The sequence below is a fragment of the Engraulis encrasicolus genome, chromosome 1 (genome assembly GCF_034702125.1).
Source record: "Engraulis encrasicolus isolate BLACKSEA-1 chromosome 1, IST_EnEncr_1.0, whole genome shotgun sequence".
NCBI lineage: Eukaryota > Metazoa > Chordata > Actinopteri > Clupeiformes > Engraulidae > Engraulis > Engraulis encrasicolus.
The window spans coordinates 8,826,580-8,843,404 of record NC_085857.1 but is presented as its reverse complement, the minus strand read 5'-3'; the positions used below and the strand labels follow the sequence as shown (position 1 = coordinate 8,843,404).

The window sequence follows — 16,825 nt, the reverse complement described above, 5'->3', positions numbered from 1 at the left end:
TCTTCTTGAACAATTATTGTAAGAGCACCATACTGATTTTTAAACACTAGTTACAGTGATTTTTTTTTTTAATTCACATTTTAATGAACATTCGGTAGCACTAGCACTAGCATTAGCACTAATACATACAATGTTAATGCCTGTATAAGTAACTTGTAAGGCATGTACTAAGCAAATCCTAAGGCCTACTAGGTCCTTACTAAGGTTAAATTGGTAATAAATCCCTTATTGTGCATGAACAAGACATTTGCGAATACATGCCTAACAAATGTTTGATTTTGCTTTGTCTTATAAGTTACTCATACAGGGACTTTGCATACATTGTATGTTTGCTAATAGATGTATCCCTAAAATCAAGTGTTACCGAACATTCCTTATATGTAAGCTAAACAAAACATTTCAAAATGTTTCAACTGATGAATATTATGTACGGAAGTTGAAATGATTAGATAAAAATGCAGAGAGCATAATTTACACAAGGACTAGGAACTTTAAGGAGTTACTAACTGCGCATCTCCAGGAGAAGCAGTGGTCAGGAAGCGATTCATTCAAACAGGTTCCTTACTTGGAAAACTATGCATCCCCGGCAGATATTTGGTAATTCTTACTCCATTAGTAGCTATTTGAATCAGTTCATGTGTGTTTTCAAACTGCTAAGACAAATATTAAAGCTCAACTATAATTTCAAGACAATGTCAAATTGATTTATTACAAGGGAATTGTGAGTAAAAATTGAGGTGTTTTTAGTCACAAAGCACAATCCTCTACCTGTTTTCCCCCCACATAACACATTGCTGTGCACCCAGCTTTTATTGCTGTGCAGTAGGATGGCATTAAACAATAAATAAGCAACCATGAACTTGTATTCAGATTAACTTGCCTTCTTGATGGTTCGTATTCGGTGCTTTACTGCATATATTTTTGAAAAAATGTAAAAAAATATATTTTTATATATACAGTGCCCTCCATTATTATTGTCACCCCTGGTTGAGATGTGTTTTTTAGCTTCCAATTATTATTATTTTTCTCTAAATAATATGGGACCTTAATGGAAAAAAAGAGAAAAATCCAACCTTCAATACAAGTGCATTTATTCAGTGGGGAAAAATCCCACATAAAGAAATAATTATTTGACATCAAATAATGTGTGTCACAATTATTAGCACCCCTGTTGTTAATATTTTGTACAACCCCCTTTTGCCAACAAAACAGCACCTAATCTTCTCCTATAATGTTTCACAAGATGGGAAAAGACAGAAAGAGGGATCTTCAGCCATTCCTCTTTGCAGAATCTCTCTAAATCATCCAGAGACCTGGGTCCTCTCCTCTGTACTCTCCTCTTCAGCTCACCCCACAGGTTCTCAATGGGGTTGAGGTCTGGGGACTGAGATGGCCATGGGAGGAGCTTGATTTTGTGTCTGGTTAACCATTTCTGTGTAGATTTGGCCATATGTTTAGGGTCATTGTCTTGCTGAAAGACCCAGTGACGACCCATCTTCAGCTTTTTGGCAGAGGGCAACAGATTTTGATTTAAAATGTCCTGGTATTTCAAAGCATTCATGATGCCATGCACCCTAACAAGCTTCCCAGGGCCTTTGGAAGCGAAACAGCCCCACAGCATCACTGACCCACCCCCATTCTTCACAGTGGGTATGAGGTGCTTTTCAGCATGCGCATCTTTCGTGGCACGCCAGACCCACTTAGAGTGTTTGTTGCCAAAAAGCTCAATCTTGGCCTCATCTGACCAAAGCACACGGTCCCAGTTGAAGCCCCAATACCGCTGGGCGAACTCCAGACGTTTGCGTTTATGATTGTGGGTGAGGAAAGGTTTTCTCCGTGCATGCCTCCCAAACAGCTTGTTGGCGTGTAGACAGCGCCTGATGGTTGATTTGGAGACTTTGTGACCCCAGGATGCTACCATTTGTTGTAATTCTGTAACAGTGAGCTTTGGAGATATTTTGATTTCTCTTACCATCCTCCTCACTGTGCGTGGTGGCAAAATAAACTTGGGTCCTCGTCCAGGCTTGTTTACCACTGTTCCAGTTGTTTTGAACTTCTTAATTATTCCTCTCACAGTAGATATGGGCAGCTGCAGTTGAGTGGCAATCTTCTTGTAGCCTCTGCCTGACCTGTGAAGGTCGACGCACATCTGCCTCACTTGTATGCTGTGTTCCTTTGTCTTTCCCATGTTTAAGAGTGGATAAGAAAAATGGCCTCGGTGTCACGTCATATTTATACCCCAGGGAAACAGGAAGTGATGAATTACTAATTAAATGTTCCTACATACTCTGGTAAACTTTGTAAACTACTGTAGAAATGACAGAAATGCTTCAATTATATTTATTTCCTGGGAATTGTTAAGGGTGCCAATAACTGTGGAACAGGTGATTTAATGAAAAATAATTATTTTTTAGTCAGGGATTTTTTTTATTTTCCTACAATTCATTTGAGTTGAAGGCTACATTTTCCTACAATTTTCAGTGTGACAGTATTCTTCTGCAATAAACACTGAATTTATTTTAAGGCTTTTAACACATCTCAACCAGGGGTGCCAATAATTATGGAGGGCACTGTATATATATATATTTTTTTTTTGCAAAATCGTTTCAGGGGGGGCTAATAGTAATGTAGGGGGGGCTAAAGCCCCCCTAAAATAGGCCTAACGACGGCCCTGGTGGTGGTAAGTATTCATGAAAAAGGTAACAATAGTGAATGGGTAGCATGGATTCTGGAAATAAACAACTAAAAATCTCAAACAGTGTCCCATTAACATTGAGATCCCACTGAGAAATATTGTCTGCTCTGCTGCACCCCACTTCAGTTCCCAAGTGGTCGTCTCACCTGTCATGGCTGCGGGGGAGGTTCTGATTCCATCCAGACTAGAGCACACATCATTTTTAGCAGCTCAGGATGGTAAACATGTCCCTGTCTTTTCTGGGATTATTTTTTACTTTAACACTATTTATACACTATCATCGATATTTTGTTTACAATTAAAAAATGCAGTGTTAATTCAAAGTTTACAGAGTACTCTGGGATCAAATACAGTCCAGAGGGTGTTTTAAAAAAATATAGCCTACTGTATATTTTTGCCTTTATTTCGATAGGACAGTGAAGCAATGACAGGAAGCAAGTGGGGAGAGACAGGGAAGGGTCGTCAAAGGACCCAAGCCAGAATCGAACCCGGCTCAGCTCAGCTGCATAGTAGATGAGTGCTCTACTGTTACTGCTACAGCAGGGCCCAGAGGGTGTTGAATCAACTCTCTAAGTGTTGAATTCACACAGCGGTTTTTTTTGTTTGTACTGTGTGCTGTTGGGGAAACATGTAGACAGCTCTGACAGTAGGTTAATATTGCAGACTAAGGGGACTGCTGGATTCTAATGGTCTTGACAAGCTGAGAGCTGAGGTGGTTATCTGGTGTGGACATGGCTGTCACAGGGGGCCTTCTTCTCTCCTGCTGCGTTGGGAGATTAACCTTAACGGACTGCTGGGACTTCAAATCAGATGTCAGTAGACAGACGTTTGCACTGCAGATCAGTTCAAACCATGAAGAAACAAGTGGAGGACGGGAGTGTGCATATTGGAATGCACCCACAGTATGTCTCACCCTTGGAAGTCTTCTTTGTTTCCTTCTTTGCAGGTTATCCACTAATTTACTGTGGACGAAGCGGTAGAGCCCATCATGTCTGCCACTGCTCTTCTTTTTTATGTCTTTAGTCGGTACAGATGAAGATATGTGTGAATAAAATTACTATATCACCTTAACAATTTCACTGTATTACCTTATCAAATTGACCTGAAAGAACACACACAGAAACAGAGGTAGCATTTAAAATCTGCGAGCGACGATGGGTTATCTGCCCTTACAGATGGTACATTGAAAATGGCAGCCCAACTCCACCCGAGACGTAGCCATGCTTTTATTTGGTCCTAAAAGCTAACGTCATCTTTCAAAGTTATCAATCTTCATGTCAACCTGGAAACATCTGGCTATCTGCCAGGACAATTGTAGGAAAAGTCCCTCTGACTTGGAAAGCAGGAAGGGCCAGCATCGCAGGGCCAGGAAACCCACAGACGCAGAGTCAGACAGAAATACAGAGAGGAAAAGCAGACAAGACAGAAAACAACTTAACTAGAGACCTATATCTATGAATTCAAATGGATATATTTTCATAAAATGTATAAATGCAGTCAATTTATTCACATATCCCTCCTGTTTATGAAAATTTAACCATTATTACTTAACAATCACCGTGGCTTTTACGCATGGTGTGTAGAATGAAAATGTTAAAATATAAAGGTCAGAGCTATGCAGAACCATTACACTGCGTTAGTCTGCTCCGTTAGGCTGGAATTTATAAACAGTTCCAAATTGTCTCAATTCTTTAACAAGGCTGTACCCATGCTTGTCCAGGAAACGACTTTCTCAAAACCAGCAGTTTTTTTTTTTTATTCAGACAGAAGCACAAATACCTCCCCAACCTTGTTGTGGCAAAGATTGAGCACTAAAATGTACAACAGTCAGTCAATAAAATATGAAACTTCCTTCAAAGTTGACACTCTTGTTTACCCAAACTTTTTCCCCAAAGAAATTATGAATGGCCCCTTTATTGAACCACCCACTGTTTGCAAACCCATGTGAATGTTATTCAAACTTTTGTATGTTCCTCACTAAACGTTGAATGCAACTGTATGCAATACACTTCAAAACCTAAAATCAGAAAATTTCCTGAGAATAATAAAATAATCAGCAAATTAAATGAAACAATAAAATAATGGAAAAGATGAACTCAGTGAAACAATTAGGTGTGCAGTATACCCCTAACCTGTCTTACTTGCAGAAGTGGTCACTAACTAATGTCCATAATGTCCATCTTGTTGTTGTTGTTGTTGCCAGACCAGTCTCTCTCTCTCTCTCTCTCTCTCTCCTCGCCCATCGCTCTGTCTCTCTCTCTCTCGTGGCCACCCTTATGGGCAGCTGTCGTTGCTCCGTCAGATCCAGTCTTTGCATGTGTCCATAGCACCCCTCCAGATGAGGACTGTCCGAGCCTTGGAAACACTCGGCCAAGCCCTTTGAGGAGAAGGTATCACGAGACACCCCCTACAAATCCAGTACCGTTCAACTCAGTCTTTCAGCAATCTTTCGACGATCTCTGGTACATTTCTTTGGCACCAGTCCGTGGATGCTGGCATCAGCTCCTTGCCTGCATGGCACTGTGGCAAACCCTCAGCGACTCTTTTGCACTCCTCCAGCCTTTCTCAAGCTGGCAGGATTCAGTCCTGGCATTTGTGCCCACACCTGCCATCAGGTCCAACTGACCTCAGCTCCTTGAACTCTGTCCATCGAAACTCCTCGAACGTCTCCTGACGCCCCTTTGTCACTTGAAACAACTCAGTCCACTTTCAATCAGAAAGAAACACCGTCCATTAATCCACAAAACTTTCAAAACGACATCGTTGATCCTCTGGAAACAGCAACAGATCATCTCAGCAGAGACAACCCTTTTGATGACATCAGTCCAACTGTCCATGATGAACTTTTTTCCCTCACTTGAGAGACAGCTCTGTCCTTGAGAGAGACTCTCAGAGAGGCAGAGAGATCATCCACTGGCAACCTTCCATGATGATTTTCTCCTCTTCGACCACTCCTCAATTTCCACCTGTAACTACAAACCAATGTTAGCACACACCCAAATTATTTCACCATTTTCAACAATCAGTGTCAGTGTATACACTAAACCTCAACCTATATGATGTTGTATGCATGTATGGTGCATTCTAGTGAACTTGTTCATGACCTAAAACAATTCTTTTGGCAAAATTATTTAAAACTCTACACTCTACCCCCCTTCCACAGAGAATAGAATTATTTTCTGTGGAACAGGTCAACTTCTCATATCTGAGAGGTACTTTGTGCCTACTGCAATCTCACAAATGCTTCGCACGCTTACAGTATTAAAACTCCAAGTCTCCAAAGTTAACGTTAACCAAAAATAAAATAAGTTCCCCAAAATAAAGTAAATCCCAAAAAGTGTACTTGTATGTGATCATCAATGTCAGATATGACTACATGTCAACTAACTTCAGTCTTTATGCTTTACATCTAACTTTGACTTAAGTATCCTTGTGTGCAAGCGTATCAAAATAAAATAAGAATGAAAAATGAAATGAAACTAAAAATGAGAATGAGAATGAGTTTTTGAACTGCTCTAAAGCATTACCTTAAACTCCTACGGTCTCAAATTTAGCGTTACTCACAGTCTGTGTCTGCCCCACTCTGTCACCATGCACCCCTGCATGCAGTGTCCTTTTACGACAGGTCGTAAAATTCCTTCTGTAGCTACTGAGAGGGAGAGACACACACACACAGGTTATAACATGTGTTATTACAGATGCTAAAAAGACTACACTGATGTTAAGAGAATTATTACAGCTATCAATAGCAGTGACTCAAAAATAAAATCAGACATCGTAGGTGATGTCCCAAACTGAAATTAAACCTTTCAAAGAAATAAACAAACCAAAATCCCATAAAGGTAAACCAAAGTAAAGAAACTAGAAGTTAAATAGACTCAATGTGTTTAGTCTATGTGTTGCTGTATTTCTCTACCGTTTTTCTTAAGATTTTCCTAATTTTAAGTTACTTAACAAACAACAGACATTTACACTCACCACAATGGAAGACTCCACACCACCTTGTCTCTTCCATTGCCTTCTTACAACAAGCACTCACTATTCTTTCTCTAAAGGACCCACACACTCACTCAAACTTACCAACAACAGTGTTGACAAAACAAAACCCAAAACAACCCAAAGCATTGTTTCATAACTTGTACTTGAAATTAAAATAGACAACACTATTACGGGAGGACAACATTTATCAATAGTACAGCAAAATGATGAAAAAGAAAACAATGTAATCCCAAAACATAACATGAAACAGTCTCATGTCTCAGTCTCACAATAGTTAGGCCTGCATAAATCACTTCGTAACAGAAGGCATGCAGGTCTCACTGTCCGTCGTTCATGAGGTCATGGTAGATGTAGGGTCCTATCCCAACTCTTGTCAGTAAGGACAGCACACTTAAAATATGGAGAGGAAAACAAAGTTTGGGAACACATGCCATCAAAACACTACACACAATTCATAAAACTGGCAACACAAACCACCTTGCTGTCAGCATCGTCACAAATAAGATAGGATGAGATTTGTCTTCACATAAAACTGTGGCACATAACCACTTTTGAAAGCAATAAAATTAAGTCATAACTGCTTCTCATAATATTTTGAAACAAGTAGGCTTATATAAAATGCAAGGTTAAATCTCACCCAACTTGTACATCTTGACCCAATCAACCATAAACCATCCTTAAAGCAAAATAAAATCCAGACAGAGGGGAGAAAAATAAAAACAAACAAAACTGACAAATAAAATAAAGAAATAAATCACAGTTGGGAGATAGCAAAACAAACCAACTGCTTTAATGACCAGACAAGTGAGTCCAGTTAGGTAAACCCAACTTACGGCACAGTCGAGGTAGAACCCAGTGTGAAGAAGCGCCTTCATGCACACCGGACCTCCAGCGACATCCAGTAACAGTCATTGAAAAGTTAAGTACCACAGTACTGCAGGATAATGACATAACACAGTGTCGTGATCAATGCATCACAAATTCAGTAGTGCCATTCAGGTAACAGGAAATTCATAACACTACGTCTGAACGGATTAAAAGAAAAGGGGAAAGAAAACAGAATAATCCCTCAGAAAAGCATAACCTACGTTCAAACCAGTATGAAAACTCCAAAATAACCAAAAAAACAAACAGATTCATTAGGGCTTATGAAACATATGAAAGTTTCAAAGACTACTCAAATTACACAAATGGTCTTGGCTTCTAGAAGTTGCAGGTTCACAATGAAAGTTCACAAACAAAAACAAATACATTGTGAAAACAAAATGTATAAAAATAAAATGAAAAGAACAGGATGACAAACCTCCATGTCGCCACAGCCCATCATATGCGACAGAACAAAAATGGTCCCCAAAAATAACTTTGCAGTAAATAAAAACACATACCCATTGTTTTGCTGTTTATACTCAGGAAAGTCAAATGTCTCTCGGACATTCTGGAGGATCACACCCACACGGACCAGACCGTCCTTCACTAGACAGCACAATCACTCATTCTTTACGTGCACTCAGTGAGGCAAATCACTCACATACACAACCCGGGGAGTGACACACACCCACACACACAGCATTCACACAGCCGGCACTCAAACATATACATGAACAAACATGAACATGAACATGGACACAAACATATACATGGACATGGACACAAACATATACATGGACATGGACACAAACATATACATACAGACAGGTAACCTATCAATTTAGAAAAAGTGTTACGTTATGTCACACTCACTGCTCATTAACAAAGTGGAAGGGATATTTCGCAAGTTATTGCCAGATAACTTCCACTGAATTAAGAGCAAATTGGGTGCACACTAGAGATTGGACAAATCAGTTCTTCTTATCTAGGGAACAATCTCGAGCCCAATGACCCGTCATGCCACATGCAAAGCACAAATTATATTTTCGTCTCTGGGCACGGCTGCCACGCACTGGATTCTCAGTCTTTGGGAAAGAGAGTGCTCGAAAATCATCCAATAAGTGTCGATCTGCAGTCTGGGAATAATTTTCCACTACTGAGGATTGGGAGCGAGTATTTGTTCTACTCATTGTAGGGGTGGCAGAATTGACCTCGAGGCTCATCACCCCCTTTAACACTTTTTGTGAGTAGAGAGTAAATGGGACAGGCTTCCGTTCAACTCGTGCTACGGCAAGAGCGACAGAGGGAAGAGGGGGAACAATGAAAGGACAGGATGGTGTGTGTGGAGCTGGAGGGTCCTGATATTGACCTCCTTCCTCACACCTTGTAACAGTCATCACATGGTCATTGGACACATACACAACAGTATCATCGTCATGTACTTTGTCAGCTTGCTTGTGCTTCATTTGCATATTCCTAAGTTTTGCTTCAGCAAGCCACAATTCACACACTCTGGCTTCTACTTCATACTCATCCATTTTTTCTTTGTGGCGAAGAAGCACATTTTCTAATAAGGCCTCACAATTTTCAATTGTAAGGCTTCCATTAAAGCCATAGTTTACATTCCATCGCCTCACATAAGCTGAGGAGCCAGAATGCCTTTTTTCCATAAATTCAATATCTCCACCATTATCAGGCTCACGACTTGTGTTACTCATGACACAAAATGAGCTTGCTTCAAGAGACACAACGTGGTGTGACAAACCACCAAACCACCACTCTCAAAACAAAATATCACAAAGAAAGCGTAGCCTACCTCAGCGTCCTGCCAAGGTTGAAATGTCACCATATGTCACCGGCTGAGGCAACACAAGTGGCTAAAAATAATTTAGAAAAAAACTTTCATCAATTTTGACAAAACAAAACAGAAAGATGTCCAACTATTACTGTACGACCTGCAGTTCTAAATTAAACACTGAGAAGTAAAATAGCCCTGCATTTCGGGGAAGCAGCCTCCGTCTCAGTTATGACAAAATTTAGAAAATATAAAGCCAAATTGCAGAAGTCTAAAATTGCCATAAACAGAATTTGTTCAGTATCCAACTATTACATTACACATTTAGCTAACAGCCAACTGCGGGGAAGTACTGCTCATCCTCTGATATGCAATAAATTAAACCTTACGTATGATGAGAACCCATTGTCTTGCAACAAAACAAGGACAGAATACAGACAGGCTACCCAGGTTCCAAACCCAAGTACCACAGACAGGCTACCCAGGTTCCAAACCCAAGTACCAAATACAGGCCATTTACAATGCTACATCGAAAAATGCCCGGAGTTCCAAACTCAATTGAAAACAGACAATTTGTAGTTCCAAACTAAAAATGTCTGGAGTTCCAAACTCTATAGAAAACAGACCATTAATAATTCCAAATTAAAAATGTCCGGAGTTCCAAACTCAATAAGATACAGACCATTAATAATATTAAATTAAAAATGTCCGGAGTTCCAAACTCTACACTGCAGTTTTTTTCTGTACTAGAGCTCAAAAAACAAAACAAAAACAAAAAAGCATACTACCTCATTCCTGTGCGGGCGTCTGTCACGTGGGTCAGTACTCAGTCAGTCGTCGCTGAATATGAAGGCGTAGTGAGGCGAAGCCACCTATTTCTGGGTCCCGGGTAAAAACTTGGTGTCCGACGCGTCCCTACGTCTTCATATATCAGGGAGGACAATATTTTGAGTTCGGCTATCGAAGGACCAAAACATGTGAATAAAATTACTATATCACCTTAACAATTTCACTGTATTACCTTATCAAATTGACCTGAAAGAACACACACAGAAACAGAGGTAGCATTTAAAATCTGCGAGCGACGATGGGTTATCTGCCCTTACAGATGGTACATTGAAAATGGCAGCCCAACTCCACCCGAGACGTAGCCATGCTTTTATTTGGTCCTAAAAGCTAACGTCATCTTTCAAAGTTATCAATCTTCATGTCAACCTGGAAACATCTGGCTATCTGCCAGGACAATTGTAGGAAAAGTCCCTCTGACTTGGAAAGCAGGAAGGGCCAGCATCGCAGGGCCAGGAAACCCACAGACGCAGAGTCAGACAGAAATACAGAGAGGAAAAGCAGACAAGACAGAAAACAACTTAACTAGAGACCTATATCTATGAATTCAAATGGATATATTTTCATAAAATGTATAAATGCAGTCAATTTATTCACAATATGACAGGAAATGAGTGGGAGAGAGAGATGGGGACAGGGCTGGGAAATGACCCCAGGCCCCGGTCTCGAACCTGGGTCCGCATGGACATGCAAGCGCAAATGTGTGTGGGGGCTTAGCGCGCTGCGCCATAGCACCCCAGCTAGAGGTGTAAATAATAATCGAAATGTATCGATGCATCGATGTATCGGCCGGCGATTCAATCGAATCGCATCGTATCGTGGGGCATTCACAAGCATCGAAAATAATCTAATCACTGGCCAATGGAAATCCTTTCCAATAATAAATAAATAGCATTCAGCATGTGACATGAGTGTCATGATTAACAAGTGAGGTATGGATCATATTGTTCATGTGGTGAAAGACATCAGAGCCTAGTTCCATAACATGATAGAAGGGGAAAAGTAATTGTAAAAAATCAAATCGAATCGAATCGTATCATATTGTGGGGAATTCTTAACCCCTTAGCACAGCACTATGGCTCTCTGTAATGTCATGGCAATGTTGTTATGATGTAGTTAAGCATTTTCAGCAAGTGAATAGGGTCGCCGGCGACCCCAGCTGCAGTAAGAGGCTACGTATCGAAAATAATCGAATCCCTGCTTTAAGAAATCCATACCGTATCGTATCGTCATGGAGGCTGTGACTTACACCCCTAACACCCACCCACTTCCTGGAACAGAAGTCAATTTCTTCTGTGTGTGTGTGTGTGTGTGTGTGTGTGTGTGTGTGTGTGTGTGTGTGTGTGTGTGTGTGTGTGTGTGTTTGTGTGCATGTGTGTGTGTGTGTGTGTGTGCAGTGAAGGGCTAAGGGGAGGTGACTGGTAGCGTGTGTGTGTCTTCCTTCTTCCCTGGCAGGTTCTATACTAATTTACTGTTCCCTTCTGTGGTCTTCTTTACTTCCTTCTTCCCTGGCAGGTTCTATATACTAATTTACTGTTCCCTTCTGTGGTCTTCTTTGCTTCCTTCTTCCCTGGCAGGTTCTATATACTAATTTACTGTTCCCTTCTGGTCTTCTTTGCTTCCTTCTTCCCCTGGCAGGTTCTTTGTGAATTTCCCGTCGGCCAAGCAGTACTTCAGCCAGTTCCAGGAGATGGAGGACCCCGAGGAGATGGAGAAGAGCAGCCAGCTGCGGGGGCACGCGCGCCGCGTCATGAACGCCATCAACAGCGTGGTGGAGAACCTCAACGACCCCGACAAGGTGGCCTCCGTCCTGGAGCTGGTGGGCAAGGCACACGCCCTCAAGCACAAGGTGGAGCCCGTCTACTTCAAGGTATATTAGCACAAGGTGCAGCCCGTCTACTTCAAGGTATATTAGCACAAGGTGCAGCCCGTCTACTTATTAGCAGCACAAGGTGGAGCCCGTCTACTTCAAGGTATACATGGGTTCTAATTTTTTGTTTTCTCCTGACTGTGCTAGCTGACTAGCTGTGCACAACTCAACCATTGTTGGAAACCGCTGTCAGTCAAAAAATTAGCTCACGTGGTTGGCTGCCAGTGTCTTGCCCCTCCTCACAACAAAGAAAAAACATCATCTATATAAAGGAAAAACAATAGCAATAGATTCACATTCACTCAAGACCAGAGTTGTGTTTAGTTGTTAGCCGGTTAGCAACTTAGGTAGTTGTCAATGGGATTTTGCATTGAAAGCCACACGCCCTCAAGCACAAGGTGGAGCCCGTCTACTTCAAGGTATATTACATTTCATTACATTACATTGCATTGCATTTGGCAGACGCTTTATAATCAAAGCAACTTTCAAAAGAGGACATAATATATAGCCAACATAGCACAAAGTGCACAGGAAATATACAGAACAACAAGTGCAGATGCAAAGAAGGGTTAGTTTTCTTTTCTTTCCTTTTTTATAAAGTAGAGTACACACACACACACACACATACATAACCTATCATGTCAAGAGTCTAGGCTAGGGTATATAAAGCAAAACCAATAGCAATAGCAGTATATTCACATTCACACAAGACCAGAGTTGTGTTTCTCGAAAGTGTAGTTGTTAGCCAGTTAACAACTTAGGTAGTTGTCAATGGGGTATTGCATTAAAAGCCACAATGTAGCTAACGTAGTTATCAACTATGCTTTCGAAATGCACCTCAGAGTTGTATGAAGTAGAAGTACTCTAGTAGAAGTGTTGAAAATTACAACACTACAACACAGGTCTGGATAAGGGACCGACTCACATGCACCGGTATGTCCACTAACTTAAGCCGGGCATACACTGTGCGATATTTTCGTTCGTGGGTATTAAGCTCCTGCTCACACTGCACGATGAAATTTCACTATTTAAAAGTTCACATCTCACGACTCACGCCCTCACACCATACGAGCCGACAGTCGGATGCGAGCCAAATGCTTCCACTGCGCGACGCGACAGGCATGTTTCCCCGGTATGCAGAGGAGGGAACCTGCGCACCTGAGGTAGAGATGAGGTCGTGCTCAACAGCAAATCGCACGGCCCTATTAATTTGTGCATGTGAAGTGTTAAATCGGGTCGTAGCACTGCTTTATCTGTGCGATTTACGCAGGAGCCACGACCTGGATATCAAACCGTTTTGATTTTCTTGCGACCTCGCGATTGCACTACCGTGAGGCGAAATCGCTTGTCGTTACCCCATGTACACTGCACGATGCGAGACTCACAATTGACCTGCGATTGAGCAAGAAATCGGCCCGACTCCCAAAAAGTCGCGCGAGTGCCAAATCGGGGCAAAATCGGGGCAAAAGTCGCACAGTGTAAGCCCAGCTTAAATCTGCTGGCGAGAGACAATACTGCCACCCTCTCTCTCACTCTTTCTGGCGATTTTCACCTCCTCCTTCTCATGCGCACCTGCTCGTTTATATGGGTGCTCCCAGACAAAGCCAGTACTTCCGCCCCTGGGTAATGGGTAATGAGGTGTGTCACATAATAGTGTACTGTCTGTGTCTATCTCAGAGCCATACAGAGGGGAGAGTCTGGCAATCTCCACTGTGTCCTAGGGCCGACTTCCGCATTAGCAAAATTAGCTGTTTAGCGTCTCAGAACTGCTTAAGCGTTGCGAATGTTAGTACCTAGAAGTGGGCGTAGCACACAGCAAATGCGATGCGATGCAATGCAGGGAATATGACAAGACTTGCTGTTCGTAGTAATAACTTCAGATAAACATCACAGATGGTAAAACTGTTGTGATTATCATTACCGAGACAGTTGATAGTTTACATATTTCTGGTGATTACCCCGCAGTATAGTTCGTTAGTCCTTATTTTTGGCTTTTAATGTGGTGGTTGGTGGTTCTATGTTGAGTCTATGGAGAGACAGCCGCTTTAGGCACAACCTCGATCTCTTTGAAAGGCGGGGCTACAATTTAATTCCTGGTCCTCCAATCGCGCAACTCTCCCCTCTGTATGGCTCTGGTCCATCTCATTCGCTTGCCTCGCCCTTTCGTAACACAACAAGACCATTTTCAGAACATTCAATCCTGTACATAGGATCAGCTGTTTAAACTGAGCAAAATAATTATTTTGATTGAAAATATCGTCCCAAATCTGCATTTAGGGAACAGGTCTCAAAAAAGGTGGGGGAGGGTTTGTTACAGTATACTACTGTATTGAGTAGGTGGGGGAGGGTTTGTTACAGTATACTACTGTATTGAGTAGGTGGGAGAGGGTTTGTTACAGTATACTACTGTATTGAGTAGGTCTTCCTGTATTGAGAATGGGTATTCAGGGGTACTTCCCGAGACAGAAACATTTAGGCCCAGGGATTTGTTATGCTATGTGTGGTGGTTCTTCTAGGTCAGGAACAACCCTTTGGCTTTCGCTGTTCAGAGGTTTACAAATATGACCGAAGCAATGATCCACTGTCCACTGTTAACAATACATCATGGTTCATTAAAATAAGTTTGTGTTCCCCTTTGATACTCGATTTTGAGAAAAAAATTATACATTATTGATATTAGGAATGAATCTTCTTAAAAGCATTCCACACAGAGCTTTCCGTTAGCAGAAATTGATTCACTGGAATTGTTTACACTGAAAGCATTCATTGAGAACAGTCCTCTGAAATTCATCTCTGAAGACTCTCCGTCATCCGTGTTATGAAAGCTCTAATCTGTAGAGCCCTGCAGACATCTCAGCCATGTTTGTGTGGTCTATTGGAAATGTGCAGTACCTTCGCCATTAATGACGCGAAACATGAGTTATCACCGTTACTAAATGGATTCTGTATTTACGCACGCACTAAAAATTAAGTTGTGACTAAATGAAGATAAGCTATTTTAAATAACCCCCGTGGTAATTGATCCTTCCTGAAGCCACTAGATTGTATTACCAGGAAAGGTTGTTTATCGCATTCAGATTCAGACAAATGCGATAAGATATATAACAATGAAAAAGTCATGTTGGATAAGTAGTGCGTATTTTAAACAACACAAACCATGTCTCAATGTTTTAGTGTTTTCCTGTTTGATTTATCTATTGTGTTATGATGTCACGTAAACACAGCTCACAGGCGTAATATTACCACGGACGGGCATGTTTACATCCTCTTTGATTAGCCTGCTAAAGGAGTGGACCGCTAATGGACTGAACTGGACAGTGTGGACATGCTTCATTTCAGAGTAGTCCACAGTACAGTATGTATGTCTCAGCCTGAGTGGGTAACCAGTGCCTCATTAGCCAGGCCGTGCCCTCCTAGTGACGCAACACCTTCAGCGTTGCTTCCAGTCAGGCCAAGAGCAATGCAAATGTCATTTCTGAGCTCCCGAAAAATCGTGAACTCCTCCCACTTTGTCAGGAAGCATGCATTGCATGTATTTCAGTACATCCACATGTGTGGACATTAAATATTGTAAAATGTATGAACATTCAACAACAATATTATGTGGTGTTACATACTGTGTTTAAATGTTCCTAATTAGTTTACAGTAACAGAGACCTGAAAATAATGTAAGTGTCATTTAAATGTTCCTAGTTAGTTTACAGTAACAGAGACCTGAAAATAATGTAAGTGTCATTTCCCATCCATCCCGCCCTGCAGATCCTGAGCGGGGTGATCCTGGAGGTGCTGGCTGACGACTTTGGCGAGTGCTTCACCACAGACGTGGCCCACGCCTGGACCAAGCTGATGGGGGCGCTCTACTGGCACGTCACCGGGGCCTACGCCGACGTGGGATGGGTTAAGGTGTCCAGCTCGGCCGTCTGAGCCGACCGACCGATCGACCGAGCGAGCGAGCACACCAACGAGGGCGCTCGTTAGCTAGCTAATCAGGCCTGACTCTAGCCCGACTTCTCCCATTGGTCAAAGTTGTCTCCATGAATTTGGTGGGAGTGGAAGTTGTGGGGGTTATGATGATGACTGGGGGTGGGTCAGGGGGGGGAGTGGAAAGGGACAAAGTGAGTGCAAACGTGCAATTGCTAAAAAAAAAGTTGAATTAGAGATTCTAACTGTTGTTGCTGCCCACATAGACCCTCTTGCTTCTGAGACAGAGTTGCATACGCACGCAAGCATGCGCGCGCGCGCACACACACACACACACACACACACACACACACACACACACACACACACACGCACACACGACAGGAGCATAGTGTAGTTGTGTGTTAGCTATTGACTGCCCCCCCTGTCCCAGATTTTCATGTGTAGTGCCAAGTGAGTGCGTGTGGATTTTTGCATATGCCCTCGTCATACATACAAAAGCTTCTTTTCAGTTCCTTGTCAAGTATACACAGTAAATTCTGCAGTGCTCATTTAACACTTAGAGAGTTCATTTGAGTCCATTTGGACTTAAATGAACTCTGTAAGTGTTGAATTAACACCACAACATTTACTTATATGTCCTCATATGCCACGGAACGCAACACTCACACTCACTGCAGACACACACAACAATGTATATGTATATACATATTATTTTTGCTGTGAATATAACAGGGTCTAGAAGCCAAGCACTCTTGCTACTATTTGTGCACTTTTGCCTGCAGCTTACCAAGTTTATGTTAGAGAACACAAAACTGTGGACAGTACATAC

At 41.8% G+C, this 16,825-nt stretch overlaps 1 protein-coding gene across 1 annotated transcript in view; it reads left to right on the top strand.

Annotated features, from left to right (window-relative positions):
- The window catches only part of cygb2 (cytoglobin 2), a 37,712-nt gene extending 21,716 nt beyond the window's left edge, over positions 1-15,996 (top strand). Inside the window, exons 2-3 of the mRNA XM_063195288.1 lie at positions 11,841-12,072; positions 15,832-15,996. Of these exons, the coding sequence (XP_063051358.1) occupies positions 11,841-12,072; positions 15,832-15,996 (397 nt within the window). The remainder of the gene's footprint in view (positions 1-11,840; positions 12,073-15,831) is intronic.
- Positions 15,997-16,825: the final 829 nt, after the last annotated feature.